This window comes from Pteronotus mesoamericanus, unplaced genomic scaffold (genome assembly GCF_021234165.1).
Source record: "Pteronotus mesoamericanus isolate MK-2021 breed Mesoamerican mustached bat unplaced genomic scaffold, CSHL_Meso_final contig_40, whole genome shotgun sequence".
Lineage (NCBI taxonomy): Eukaryota > Metazoa > Chordata > Mammalia > Chiroptera > Mormoopidae > Pteronotus > Pteronotus mesoamericanus.
In genome coordinates, this window is record NW_026555150.1 from 3,236,056 (window position 1) to 3,251,136 (window position 15,081).

Consider the following 15,081-nt stretch of genomic DNA (forward strand, 5'->3'; position numbering starts at 1 on the left):
TATCGAGCTGTAATTCTTTACATAGTCTGGGTACAACTCCCTTATCAGATATATTTTCTTCCATTCCATTGCCTTTTCACTTTCTTGATATTATCCTTTAAAGCACAGAAGTATGTACTTTTGATTAAGTCCAATTTATCTATTTTTCCCTTTTTGCTGATGCATGTGATATCATATCTAGGAAACCACTGGCAAATCCAAGGTCATGAAAACTTCTACATTTTTTTCTAAAAGTTTTATAGTTTTAGCTGTTACATTTAGGTCTTTGACTAATTTCAAATTAGTTTTTTTATATCCTGTGAAGTGGGGGGGGTCTACCTTCATTCTTCTGCACATTGACATTCAGTTCTTCCTGCACCATTTGCTAAAAAGATTATTTTTTCCTCATTGAATTGTTTTGGTATTCTTATTGAAAACCAATTGACTATAAACTTGAGGGTTTATTTCTGGGTTCTCAATTCTATTCTACTTATCTATCCTTAAGCCAGTGCCACAGTGTCTTGATTATTTTTTTAATTTTAGACAGTTTTAAAATCAGAAAGTGTGAGGCCTCCAACTTTGTTCTTCTTTTTAAACATTATTTTAGTGTTTCTGGGTCCCTTGAATTTCCATAGGAATTTTAGAATTAGCTTTTCAATTTCTACAAAGAAGCCAGCTGGAATGCTGATAAAGATTGGGTTGAATCTATAGATCAACTGGGAAAGTATTGCCATCTTAATGACAGTAAGTCTTCCAATCCATAAATACAGGATGTCTTTCTAGTTACTTACACCTTATTTAATTTCTTTGAAAAATATTGTGTAGCCTTAATAAGGTTTACACTTGTTTTGTCAAATTTATTTCTACATATTTTAATATTTTATGCCATTATAAATGAAATTATTTTTTAAATTTCATTTTATTTTTTTTCCTTTAAATTGAAAATATGGGGGTGACACAGCTTAATAAAATTACACAGGTTTTGGGTGCACAATTCTACAACACATCATCTGTACACTGTATTGTGTGTTCAACACCCCAATTTAATTCTTCATCTTTAATTTCATTTTCAATTTGGTCAATGCTATTGTATAGAAATATAGTTGATTTCTGTATGTTAATTCTGTAGCCTCCAACTTTGCTGAACTTGGTTATTAGTTTAATAGTTTTTAGTGAATTCCTTAGGATTTTTTAATATACTAAATCAGCCCTAGCTGGTGTGGCTCAGTGGACTGAGCACTGGCCTGTGAAGCAAAGGGTCGCCGGTTCAATTCCCAGTATAGGGCACATGCCTGGGTTGTGGGCCAGGTCCCCAGCAGGGGGCATGGGAGATACAACCACACATTGATGTTTCGCTCCCTCTTTTTCTCCCTCCCTTTCCCGCTCTCTAAAAATAAAATAATAAAAATGTTTAAAAAAGCAAATATAAAAGAATACTAAATCATCATCTACTCTTCATTTTTACTCTTCCTTTACAATTTAGATGCCTTTAATTTCATTGTCTTGTCTACTTGTCTTGTCTAGAACTCCAGTACAATGCTGAATAGAAGTGAGAGTGGATATTCTTGTCTTGTTCCTGATCTTAGGGGGAAATTTCAGTGGCTTACAGCCTTTTTTTTTTTTTTTTTTTTGGTTCATATTACATGTAAGCCATGGGCTGATGGCAGGTCAGTTGCAACTGTGAGAGAAGTTTTATTCCACAGACATAGATAGATGTCTTTTCATTCTAGGTCCCAGCCTGAGGCCTTACCTGGGCCTTATGGTTCTCTTGACAGACACAAGAAGCCAAGCTAAGCCAAACCACATCATCACCTTGAACCTCTGCTTGAAGGTGGCATATGTCATATCCACTCATACTCTATTCCCAAAGCCATGTCAGTTGAACTCAAAATCAAATCTGTACTCCTCCCAGAAGAGGCATGGCAAGTCACCTGGCAATGGGCAGGGATACATAATCTTCTTACAGGAAAGGTGGGGAGTGAATAACTGTGAACAATGATACCGGAGTCTATTACCTCTAAGAATTACAGAAAATTATTAACTCAGCAATAAATTCAATTATCTGGACCCAAAACATAATGAGATCAACTACTTTTTTGAGACTAAGAGTACTCTTTAGAAATTGTGCAAGGTCACAGAGAAGACTACAGAGAAAAACTTACCTAAAACTTGAAAATAAGAGAAAATGATGATCACGTGAGTTGTTAAATATTGTGGCAGCAAACTTTCTAGTAAGCCTGTCAGTTACCTGACTCAGGATTTTTAACTTTGACTAACTATTCACAATTCATTAGGGTCCAAATGTTAGTCTTATAAAGTTAGAGGTCACCTTGCAGAAAACTACCAGGATGTGATTTAAATTTTGGAGGGTGCTTGGTTCAGAAAATAACCTCAAAGTTTCGGTTTGTTTCACTAAAAAACATTAGGCAGGTTTGAATCTACCTTAGTCATCATATTTTGGCACTATTTCCCCAACTGACTAGATGAATCCATGTTTTTCAAATGCTCTTTGAACAAGCATTCTTGTCAATTTGCTGATTCTTTCATTAATTGGTTGAATATAACTTTGACATGTGCCAGCAAACTTTGTCTGAGACTTGTGCTTTTATAGACATCACCTAATCCAAGAAATTTTCCCTGAACTCCTCTTCCTCCAACCTCCCACCCGTCTTCTGTGCTCCTACAGCATTCCCTACTTTTGTTATCTATAAAAGCACAATTCACACTGCATAGGAATTGCCTATTGGCTTATCTTCCTTGCATACTAGACTGTGAGCACCTTGGCACAGATTTTGCCCTGCACATCCTACATGATCAATCAACATTTGTAGAATGAGTGATTGTTTTGTAATTATTACAAGTTGATGACAAATAACTAACATGAATAAATGAAGCAAGAAAACTCGGTCTCTAGAATTCAGAAGGAACTATCACAATCCATATAATAGTCATGGGGAAAAAATTAAAGAGAGAAAATATAGCTGGTCCTCACTTTCAGGAAGGCCGATATATGAAATTCAAATTTAGGACACAAGAGTACACATTCATTTTCCTAAAGCTTCATTTTTTTTCATGAAATATTTCACTAGGATCTCTTTCTGTGTTTAAATACCTCTTATTAACTATCTCACTGGGTTGGTTTTAGAATCTGTTGACAAATGAAGATCAGAAGTGAAACTGTGAATCAATGAGAAAGTTATTTTTACTTATGCATTTGTGTACTCTAGAGTGCTTTCCAGGAACACATTCATTGTGTAAAGTAAACCACAAGTACCCAGGATAGTGAAGAAGTTTAGTTTACAGGTTAATAGGCCTCTAATCTCTAAAAATAGGAGGAGGAGGAGGAGGAGAGAAGAAATGATAGGTGAAAATGATGGGATTGGGGCCGGAACCTAAGTCTGGGGCTCAGTTTAGAGAAGATGAATGGTCCAAGTGAGATGAACCAAAGAAGAGTGAGGGCAGGGAGTCAAACAGGAGGTAATAATCTAATTAAAATGTTTGTATTCAATTGGAGGAAATGAAAAATAGGTCAAATATTTATTGAATACCTACAGTGACATCCACTGTGTTAGCTTACTGGCTTTAAACAGTTCCTGCAATTATGGAACTTATATTCAAGATCATTGTTGCAGAGTTCACTGGGACCGAACCAATCCTCAAAGAAGGGGCAAAAGTAGAAAAGTACAGCTGCTCTCAACCCACTACCAAGTATACTTCCAAATCAGCCATTTCATGTTTTTGAGGTGAGTAAAATGGGAAGTATGAACAAGTCAACTATTACAACAGTCAAACAGCTAAACATCAATTCCTCCTACAAGGAAACTGGAGGAAGCCAGCAAGTACAAAACCAGAAGCTTAACTTCACAAATGGCCCAAGGTAAAACCACCATGTGGGCCAAGTCCTTTTTGGTAACTTTCCCACCTCTCCTTTGACCTTCAAGTAGCCATCGGAGCTGCCCACTATGGCACTTTCCCAGGATCACACCATGTCCTTTTCTCTGACTTTTGCCTAGGCAAAACCTCTCAATACTTTTCTAGGGAATATGGGAGCATGAGAGAATGATGGGATACCACCAGAAATCATTTGTGCTTCAGTACTAGTGAGAGAATTGACTGGCTCCTCCCATTATGCTTGACTTAATTAATACATACGTCTCCAGAAGTTCCTGTAAAGTGCATAATTGTGAGAATTTCACACACCACAGCTAGCCAGAAGAGGAGATATTTTGGAACAAGGTCCTTTCAGTGGCCACTGAAACTATACCTGTAGACAATTACCTACCTTACCTATATATGTACAGAGCAAGTTAAGAACCAAAAAACTTTGAAGAGTTGATATTCCAAGGAGTTCACCATTGTCAGATTTAGAAAAATATATATCAAGCTCTGTATATATATGTGCCAAGCACCACTGTATAAGTTATCTTGTTTAATCCTTAGGACTACCTTATGAAATGGTGGTTATTACTAACCTCATTTTACCAATGAGAAAATGAAAGCACAAATCATTTAAAAGAAAGCAAGAAAACAGAAAAAAAAAAAATAAGACACACAGGACGAATATAACACAAATAGCAAGATGTCATATTTATATCTAACCATATCAGTAATGCCATTAAATCTATGGTCTAAACACTCGAGTTAAAAAAAATCAATTGTCTAACTGAATTAAAAAGCAAGAAAAAATATACCATGCAAACAGAATCAAAAGAAAGCTCGAGTAGCTATATTAATATTAAAGTAGATATTATAATAAGGAATATTATCAGAGATGAAGGGGAATATTTCATTTTCATAAAGGGGTCAATTTATCAAGAATATAAAATCCTAAATGTGCATGCACCTTTCAAAATATATGATGCAAAAACTGACAAAACTGAAAGAAAAAATAAGACAAATCCAGAATTATATTTGTAAATTTCAATACACCTTTCTCAGTAATTGACAGATCAAACTAAGAGAAAATCACCAAGGATACAAATTTGTACCACCACCAACTAACTGGACCTAATTGGCTTTTACAGAACTCCACATCCAACAAGAACAGAATACACATTCTTTTCATATTCGCCATGGTAGACCAAGTGCTATGCCACAAAACAACTATCATTAAACATCAGAGGATTTAATAATTCAAAGTATGTTCTTTGACAACAACAGAACTGAACTAGATACCAGTAACAGCAGGATAACTGGAAAATCTGCAAATATTTGGAAATTAAGCAAATACTTCTAAATAATATACTGGTCAAAGAATAAACGACAAGGGAAGTTGGAAAATACTTTGAGTCAAATGAAAATGAAAATAGCACACATCAAATTTGTGGGCTGCAGCTAGAGCAGTGGTTAGAGAAAAATTTATAGCATTGAATTATAAAATGCTTATGCAACATCCCCTCCACACACACACACACACACACACACACACACACACACACACACACACCAACATCAGGTTATTATGCAAGGAAAAGTAAGGAATGGAGAAAAAAAATCAGCCCTGAACCAACCCCAATCATGGAAAAGTGAACCACTGCAGATAAAAGTTATAGGAAAAGGTATAAATGGTATCAAAAGTAACTCTGAAACTCCAAACTGCTTACCTTTGTAGTAGATGCTTGCTGACAGTACATATCTAGGGTAACAAGAAGTTAGATCCAGGAAGATCACTGAAGGTAGGCTGGAGAAGACAGAGGGTCAGAGAAAAAAGAGCAGCATGGGCCATAGGAGTTCATGAATTCTGATTCCAGGACAGAGACTGTTGCTCTTGCTTTTAAAATATCTCTTGCTAAGGATGGGTTGTGGCTGGGGCCTAATATACTTATCACCCCCACACAGATGACAGTATGTGATTACCAGACAGAAGATGGGGTTGGGGAAGTAGAAAATGGTATAAGGGGGATAAATAGTGATGAGAGGAGACTTGATTTGGGGTAGTGAACACATAATACAACATACAGATGATATATTACAGTTTTGCACATCTGAAACCTATATAACTTTATTAACCAAGGTCACCCCAATATATTCAATTTTTTTAAAAAGCCTCTGGATGGCTCCTTTCCCTAAATGAGGTAAGAACAGAGAGGCTGGAATCACACACTGCTTAAATTCTGTAACTCCCAAATATCAACCCTACATCAGAATCATTTGGGGAATTTTTTTTTTAGAGAAAGAGGGGAAGGGATGGAGAAAGAGAGGGAGAGAAACATTGATATGAGAGAGGAACATCAATTAGTTGCCTCTCACATGTGCCTGGACTGGGGACCAAACCCGCAACCTAGGCAAGTGCGCTGACTGGGAATGGAGCCACTGACCTTTTGCTTTGCAGGATGGCAACCAACCAACTGAGCCACACTGGCCAGGGCTTCAGGAACTGTTTTAACAACACTCCAGGCTACCACCTCCAAGAGAATCTGGTGCAGTATATTTGGAGTTGGGTGCCTAAAGTTTTCCATTAAATTCTGATTTTGATGATTCCCACTTTGAAAAGTACTGATATAAGTATTACCACTAATAACAATTACTAACAGTTGTTGAGTATCTATATTGTTAGACTGAATTCATTAACAAAAGGCCATTGTGAAGACCAGATGAGGAAATACAAGTGGAGCTCATCACCACTCAGAGGAAACAAGCAAAGTAATCTTGACCTAGAGGCACTAACTTTTTGACTACCTGTAAAAATATGAAAAATGTAACTAACACCGATTAAGAAAATAAGGTTGATGTCAGGCTTAGTCATGAAAAAAAGAACAAAAAAGGAAAAAGTCTTGAGGCAGCATGGAACAGTATCCAAAGAGGTAGAGAACATTTGCCTCTCAAATATGATCCAATCCTCTTGGCTAGTATGAGAACAGGTTGGCTCCAAGGATTCTGCACTATACCAGAATGGGTCTGAATTTCAAGTTCAACATTGTCTCCCCTCCAGTACCAATTTATGGTTAAATCAGACCCAAAAAAGACCTATACCCTCTCAGTCTGAGTAGAAATGTTATAGGGGAAACTCCCAGAAACTCGGTTCTTCTTGTCAACGCAGTAACGAATTACAGATCAACAAGGCTATTAGTGTGCAGGCAAAGTTTATTAGTGCAAAGTTCTATTGGGAAAGCAAAAGTAAGGGTGGCAAGAGCAGCGTGGCCAGAGACCAGGTAACCAGTGCACAGGTGGTCAGAGGCCGGGTGGCCAAAAGGGGGTGGCCAGAGGTCCCCTGGTCAGAGTCCAGCTGGCCAGGGTCCTCCTGTCCCATATGGAAAAAGAGCCAAGAGAGCAAGTCCTTTGTTCTGAGGATTTATATAGTTGGCAGGATGGGGGTGAAGAAGTTACATATTGATTGACAGGTAAAGGTGGTGCCAGCCTTCCTGGGGGGACATGACTACCCAAACATAGGTATGTGTGAGGTATGTGTGGGGTTCTATTAGCTTGAATTCTTATCTTGCTCCAGACTCTATTTGTTCACTTTGTATACATGACAGGAGGCAGGCAATTAACCAAAGTTGTTTTATGGGCTTCAATGTGGACCTCATCCCCTTCCCCTTCCAGGCCTTGAATGAACACACAGTCTGAAGGTTTTCCTTTTACCAGCTAGTATGGATGATACACACAGACTTTCAAGGGCTCCCCACCCCGTCTCCTGCACTATCATAGTTTTGCTGGTGTTGTTCAGAATGCCTGGCAGCCTTATCAAGCCAGGCTCAGGACAACTGGGCCAATGGGTGAGACATGACTTTCTTTACTCCCTGTATTAAGTTCTTTGTTAGATTTTAATGGTGAGGGCCCTTCTTTTATTTCTCCTCTGGCTGCTCATTCTAGCCGCTATGTAACATTTCCCCCTCAAGTAGTAGGAACCCAAATCTTTGGGGACTTTGGGCTCAGAACTGCTGGGCCAAGAGATGAGACATGTCTCCTTCCTCCTCCCTGCCTTGGTTTGCTATCTATCCCACCTAATAGAAATACATAGATTAACTTCTTGAACATCTAAATTCTTCATGAAGTCTTCTCAGGTCAACCTGCTGAGAACAAGACTTCCCAAATCACACTTAGTCTAAGGTCATTCTTACCCTGAGTACTTACTGTCATCTTAAAATATAACTGGACCCCAGCTGCATGTGGTACGAATACTTTACTCATTTTACATATCATTTCCTGATTGTATCTTGTTAGCATGATCTTTTTTCTGTATTATTGGCATCTTGGATCAATTATCCTGGAAAGCACAAAAATTGCCTGCATTATAGTACCTAGCAGTGTCATATCTAATGAAAACTCATATTCTTTAATAATGATGTATGCAACCCTAGGAGATGAGTACCATTACATACTGCACAAAATTAGAATCATGAAGGCCTTGAATATAGTACAATATCGTTCTGGTCAGAATTTTGTGGGAACGGGGGTAATAGTAGCTCTTCATCAACCTGATACTCAAGTTCAAGGACATCTAGCTATCCATCATCTGGCAAAAACTAGTGCTCAGACTAAGCTAGAGGTCAAGCACTAGGTTATTTTCGAGTTCCTGTCCCTGAAATGAAGGCTACTTCTAACTTACGATGATGCATTTCTCAAGTTTATGTGCCCTGTCCTCAATCAAAATATTCTCCTTTCCTTTTTCCTCCATTAAACACCTCTATTTAACAACATATCACAGGAATGAAGCTTTGTTAGCCTGACCCATTTATAAATAATGGTCATTAGAGCTTAAAACAGTACATAAGAATCAGAAACAAAAAGCAATTATTCTTATATTAAAGTTTATCTTCTCAGGTTGCCACACTTCCTTTAGTTACTATTGCCAATATCTCTTCTTTATCATTCTTAATTATCATGTCCATTTGTGTCTATAAACAATAAAATCTGTATTCAATTAGCATGAATTAGCATCTTTTAAGCAGCTCCTCTTTTTATTCTCAACTCTAAACACAGTAAAATCTCTTTGACCATGACAGTGTCTCTAAAAATGTTACTTCAATTAAATACTTAAACCATGCTTCTGATAAGTAATGAAAATATTAAGTAGCTATAATATTAAAAGCTTCAGTCTGCCTAAGAGGCAGCCTTGGAGATCAGGATCCATAAAAAATCAAAAGGCCGGGCCCAACATTTCAACTAATGAGATCTTGTGTATGTTGCTTGTATCATGGGAATCAAATGATGGTTGCATGAGTTTCTGATCTTTACAAACATGCTTATAAAAACTAGGCTTCATAAGTCCCAGTTGATAAACCCTGTCCCAAATATTCAAAAATGTTTTCCTGTATTAAACCAAACCATCAGAGACCTGGGTGCCTGGATCCTTACTAGAATGAATTGTGTTAGCCATCAGCTAACATCTGGGGCCATTACAAGATACATACCTTTGTTTTATTTACTGAAAATACAGGGTTTCTTCGTTATGAGAATGAAAGTAAGTCTTCCAGGCTTCACTGCCAGAAAATGTTTTCCACTATGACAGGCTTTTTATGTGATGGTCATTGTAATTACAGTAACTGACCACATTACCTCCTCTGTGTGGCCTGCCAGGTTTCTCAGACCTGATTTGTGGCTCAGGTGTACATAGAATTGGGGGTATTAACCTCATTTTAGGTACTATTTCACCCGGAAGTCAAATAATCTCCTTTACTTGTTAAATACTGTACTGTATGTTTTTACATAAATCCTTTTCAGAACATGGTAGGGTAGAAATAAAACAAATCAATGGGGGAGAAAAGGGCTACTCAGACTTCAACCCATACTTGGTTAAAGTGCTTCCTTGAAATAGAAAATGGCACTATAGGACTTCTGGTCAAGTTGGCTATGTAGGTAAATGCAGCACTCCAATCCTCCCACAACCACATCAAAATTACAAGTAAGCTGCAGAACCATCATTTATAACCACCTGAAATCTGGCTGAATGGAAGTCCTACATCAAGGGAATTAAGTCACTTGAGACTGGTAGCATGGGTGGAGACATGGAAGGGTTAGTCCCACACCCACGTGTAGTGGATAAAAATTGGGAGGGATATCTCAGTTGCACAGGTACACGTATCAGGCCCTCCAGCTCAGAGTTCCAGTGCCAGGAAGAGAAGTCCCATAACTTCTGGGTGTTAAAACCAGTGGAGATTGAGGCTGAGTGAGATGAAGGCTTCTGGAGCCCCAGGCAGCTCCTCTTAAAGAGCCTGTACATGGACTTACTGAGACTCATTCCCTCTGAGCTCCAGCACTGGGTCAGCAGCTCAAAAGGCAAGAGGGGCATACAGGGAAGAAATGAGTTGTCTGGCATCAGGCAAGGGCTGGAGGGGCAGCCTCCCTTCACCCCATAGACCTGGCAGGCAGGTGCCATATCTGAGTCTCCATCAACCTAGCTAACACTGTTTGTCCTGCCCTAGTGATTCCCTAAGTCACTGCCCCACCCAACTTGCATGCCCACCCAAGCCATTTCTAGTGGCTTTACTACACAAACTGCCTGTCTTTGGCTCTTACTGTGGACTTTCCCAAAATCTCTCAAAGGTTCACAGTTTCCAAACAAGCAGCATCTAGCCATGGCATGCCCCATACCTCTGGTTAAGTGGCCCCAGGCCTGGCATTAGCAGCAGCTGGACTTGGTTCAAGCTTGGCCTCTCCTTGTCACCTCCAAGCCCAGCACAAGTAGCAGCCATCTGCAGATCACTCTGTAGTTCATTCTGAGTGCCCCTGCATAAGGCACAGGCAGTGGCTGACCATGCACCTTGAGAAAGGCCAGTGCACCCAGTGGACAGCTTCAGACCAGGCAGGATTACACCCTACCACCACCATGAGTAACATACTCAAGGGGTGGACTCAGTGAGCACCAAAGCCCCACTGTAGCAAGTCTTTCTCCATGAGGTTGATGCCTGCACAGCAACTTCTCTACAGTAGTCACAGGCAGTCTTCACAGCATATCAGCCTATGCGTCAGCCCCTCCCAGTGACACTAACAACAATCAAGGCTCAACTACAACAGGACAGTGCACACAGCCCACAAAAAGTACACCTGAGTGCCCAGCTCAGGTGACTGATAAGTCTGTGCCACTACAGCCTACAGGACACCTGGTACATAAGGCCACTATATCAAGCCCAAAGAACAGCAATTCTACCTAATGCATAGAAAAAAAAAAAAAAAAACTTAGGAAAACAGCCAAAATGCAGAGACAAAGAAACAGGTCCAAATGAAAGAACAAGAGAAATCTCCAGAAAGAGAAATGGAGGTAAGCAAACTAACAGACACAGAGTTCAAAACAATGGCTATAAGGATGCTCAAGGAACTTAGTGAGAACTTCAACAGCATGGAAAAAGACAAAGAAACCACAACAAAGAAACAGTCAGAAACGAAGGAAACAGTAACTGAAATGAAGAATAATGTACAGGAAATCAACAGTAGAGTAGATGAAGCCAAGAATCAAATCAGTGTTTTAGGATGTAAAGAAGAAAAAACGCCCAGTCAGAACAGCAAAAAGAAAAAGGAATTCAAAAAAAAAAGGAGTCTCTGGGACAATTTCAAACGTACCAACATTTGCATCATGTGGGTGCCAGAAGGAGAAGAGAGAAAGAAATTGAAAACCTATTTTATTTTTTTTAGTATATTTTATTGATTATGCTATTACAGTTGTCCCATTTTTTTTCTCCCCTATATTCCCCTCCGCCCTGCACCCTCCCTCCCACCTGCATCCCCCCCTTAGTTCATGTCCAGAGTTAGTACATATAAGTCCTTTGGTCTTTCCATTTCCTATACTGTTCTTTTTTTTTTTAATTAATTTATTTACTTTTTAAATACATTTGTCTCTGCCTTCCCCCCACCTCTTTCCCTTGCCTCCTCCCACCTTCCCTCCCTCAGCCCTTCCCCTTTGGTTTTGTCCATGAGTCCTTGCTATATGTTCCTTGACTTTCCCCTTCCCTTCCCTTTCCCTGCCCCCCACCTTCCCTCTTGTCTCTGTTGATTTCTTTTCCTTTCAGTGTTGCTGGTCATATTTTCCTCACTTCTTTGCATTGTTGGTTAGGTTCCACTTATAGGTGAGATCATATGGTATTTGTCTTTCGCCCCCTGGCTTATTTCGCTTAGCATGATGCTCTCCAGTTCCATCCATGCTGTCGCAAAGTTTAGTACTTCTTTTTTTCTTTCTGCTGCGTAGTATTCCATTGTGTATATGTACCATAATTTTTTGATCCAATCATCTACTGACGCGCATTTAGGTTGCTTCCAACACTTGGCTATTGTAAATTGTGCTGCTATGAACATTGGGGTGCATAGATTCTTTTGTATTGGCGTTTTGGTGTTCTCAGGGTATAGTCCCAGCAGGGGAATCACTGGATCAAAAGGCAGTTCCATTTTCAGCTTTCTGAGGAAATTCCACACTGCTTTCCATAGTGGCTGCACCAGTCTGCATTCCCACCAACAGTGAACTAGGGTTCCCTTTTCTCCACAGCCTCGCCAGCACCTGTTGTTTGTGGATCTGTTTATGATGGCCATTCTGACCGGTGTGAGGTGGTACCTCATGGTGGTTTTGATCTGCATTTCTCTGATGGCTAGTGATACAGAGCATCCTTTCAAATGCCTCTGGGCCCTCTGTATCTCCTCCTTAGAAAAGCATCTGCCCAGGTCCTTTGCCCATTTTTTGATTGGATCGTTTGTCTTCTTGGAGTAAAGTCGAGTGAGTTCTTTGTATATCTTGGAGATCAAACCTCTATCTGATGTATCATTAGCAAATATATTTTCCCAAATGGTTGGCTCCCTTTTCATTTTGCTGGTGTTTTCTTTAGCCATGCAGAAGCTTCTTATTTTGATGAGGTCCCACTTGTTTATTCTTTCCTTTATGTCCCTTGCTTTAGGAGACATATCAGTGAAAAAATTGCTGCGTGGGATATCTGAGAATTTCCTGCCAATGTTCTCCTCTAGGACATTGATGGTGTTGTGACTTATATTTAAGTCTTTTATCCATCTTGAGTTTATTTTTGTGTATGGTGTCAGCTGATGATCCAATTTCGATTTTTTGCATGTAGCCATCCAGCTCTCCCAACACCATTTGTTGAAGAGGCTGTTATTGCCCCATTTTATGCTTCTGCCCCCTTTGTCGAATATTAGATGTCCATAGAGACCTGGGCTTATTTCTGGGCTTTCTATTCTGTTCCACTGGTCTATGGGTCTGTTCTTGTGCCAGTACCAGATTGTTTTGAGTATAGTGGCTTTGTAGTAGAGTTTGATGTCCGGTATTGTGATCCCTCCTACTTTGTGTTTCTTTCTCAAAATTGCTGCAGCTATTCGGGGTCGTTTATGGTTCCATATAAATTTTTGAAATGTCTGTTCTATTTCTGTGAAATACGTCATTGGTATCTTAATAGGGATTGCGTTGAATCTATAAATTGCTTTTGGTAGTATGGACATTTTAAGGATATTAATTCTTCCAATCCATGTGCACGGTATATGCTTCCATTTATTTGTGTCTTCCTTAATTTCTTTTTTCAATGTTGTATAGTTTTCTGCATACAGGTCTTTTGTGTCTTTGGTTAAATTTATCCCTAGGTACTTTATCTTTTTTCGTGCTATATCGAATGGTATATTTTTCCTGATTTCTTCTTATTCTATTGCATTGCTGGTGTATAAAAACGCCTTTGATTTCTGAATGTTGACTTTGTATCCTGCTGTTTTGCCAAATTCACTTATTAGGTTGAGGAGTTTTTTGGTAGAGTCTACAGGGTTCTCTATGTACACTATCATGTCATCTGCAAACAATGATAGCTTTACTTCCTCCTTTCCTATTTGGGTGCCTTTTATCTCTTTCTCTTGTCTGACCGCTGTGGCTAGGACTTCCAATACGATGTTGAAAAGAAGCGGTGAGAGCGGACATCCTTGGCGTGTTCCCGATCTTAGTGGGAAAGCTTTCAGTTTTTGCCCGTTGAGTATGATATTGGCTGTAGGTTTTTCATATATGGCCTTTATTACGTTGAGGAATGCCCCATTGATTCCCATTTTGCTGAGTGTTTTGATCATAAATGGGTGCTGTACCTTGTCAAATGCTTTTTCTGCATCTATCGAGATGATCATGTGGTTTTTGTCTTTTCTTTTATTTATGTGGTGTATCACGTTTACTGATTTGCGTATATTGAACCATCCCTGCATCCCTGGGATGAATCCCACTTGATCGTGATGGATAATCTTTTGAATGTATTGCTGGATGCGGTTTGCCAATATTTTGTTGAGGATTTTAGCATCTATGTTCATCAGCGAAATTGGCCTGTAGTTTTCTTTCTTTGTAGGGTCTTTATCTGGTTTTGGGATCAGGGTGATGCTGGCCTCATAGAAGGAGTCTGGCAGTCTTCCCTCCTCTTGGATTTTTTGGAATAGTCTGAGAAGGACAGGGGTTAGCTCTTCCTTAAATGTTTTGTAAAATTCTCCTGGGAAACCGTCTGGCCCTGGGCTTTTGTGTGCTGGGAGTTTCTTGATTACTGCTTCAATTTCCCCAACTGTTATCGGTCTGTTCAAGCTTTCTGTTTCTTCCTCCTTCAGTGTTGGAAGATTATACTTTTCTAAAAATTTGTCCATTTCATCAAGATTGAAAACCTATTTTAAAAAAATAATGACAGGAGTCCTGGCTGGTGTGGCTCAGTGGATTGAGTACTGGCCTGCAAACCAAAGGGTTGCCAGTTCAATTCCCAGTCATGGCACATGCCTCAGTTGTGGGCTGGGTCCCCAGTGCAGCGCATGCAAGAGGCAACTGCACATTGATGTTTTTCTCCCTCTCTTCTTCCCTTCCTCCTTCTCTGAAAATAAATGAATGAAATATTTTTTTAAATGATGGGAAATTTCCCTAACATGGTGAATGAAGTAGACATACCAGTCCAGGAAACACAGAGAGTTCCAAAAAAAAAAAAAAAGAACCCAAAGAGGCCCACGCCAAGACAAATCATAATTAAAATGCAAAAGGTTAAAGACAAAGAGACAATCTTAAAAGTAGCAACAGAAAAGCAGTCAGTTACCTACAAGGGATCTCCAGAAGACTGTCAGCTGATTTCTCAACACAAACTTTGCAGACCAGAACAGAGTGGTAAGAAATATTCAAAGTGATGAAAAGCAGGACCTACAACCAAAATTACTCTATCCAGAATACTTCCAGTC

The 15,081-nt window shown here is 39.3% G+C and overlaps 1 protein-coding gene across 1 annotated transcript in view; it reads left to right on the forward strand.

Annotated features, from left to right (window-relative positions):
- The first annotated feature begins 3,740 nt into the window (after positions 1–3,740).
- LOC129073326 (tyrosine-protein kinase Fer-like) overlaps positions 3,741–15,081 on the forward strand; it is a 32,991-nt gene continuing 21,650 nt past the window's right edge. The window contains 2 exon segments of the mRNA XM_054576976.1: positions 3,741–3,856; positions 7,019–7,130. Of these exon segments, the coding sequence (XP_054432951.1) occupies positions 3,741–3,856; positions 7,019–7,130 (228 nt within the window).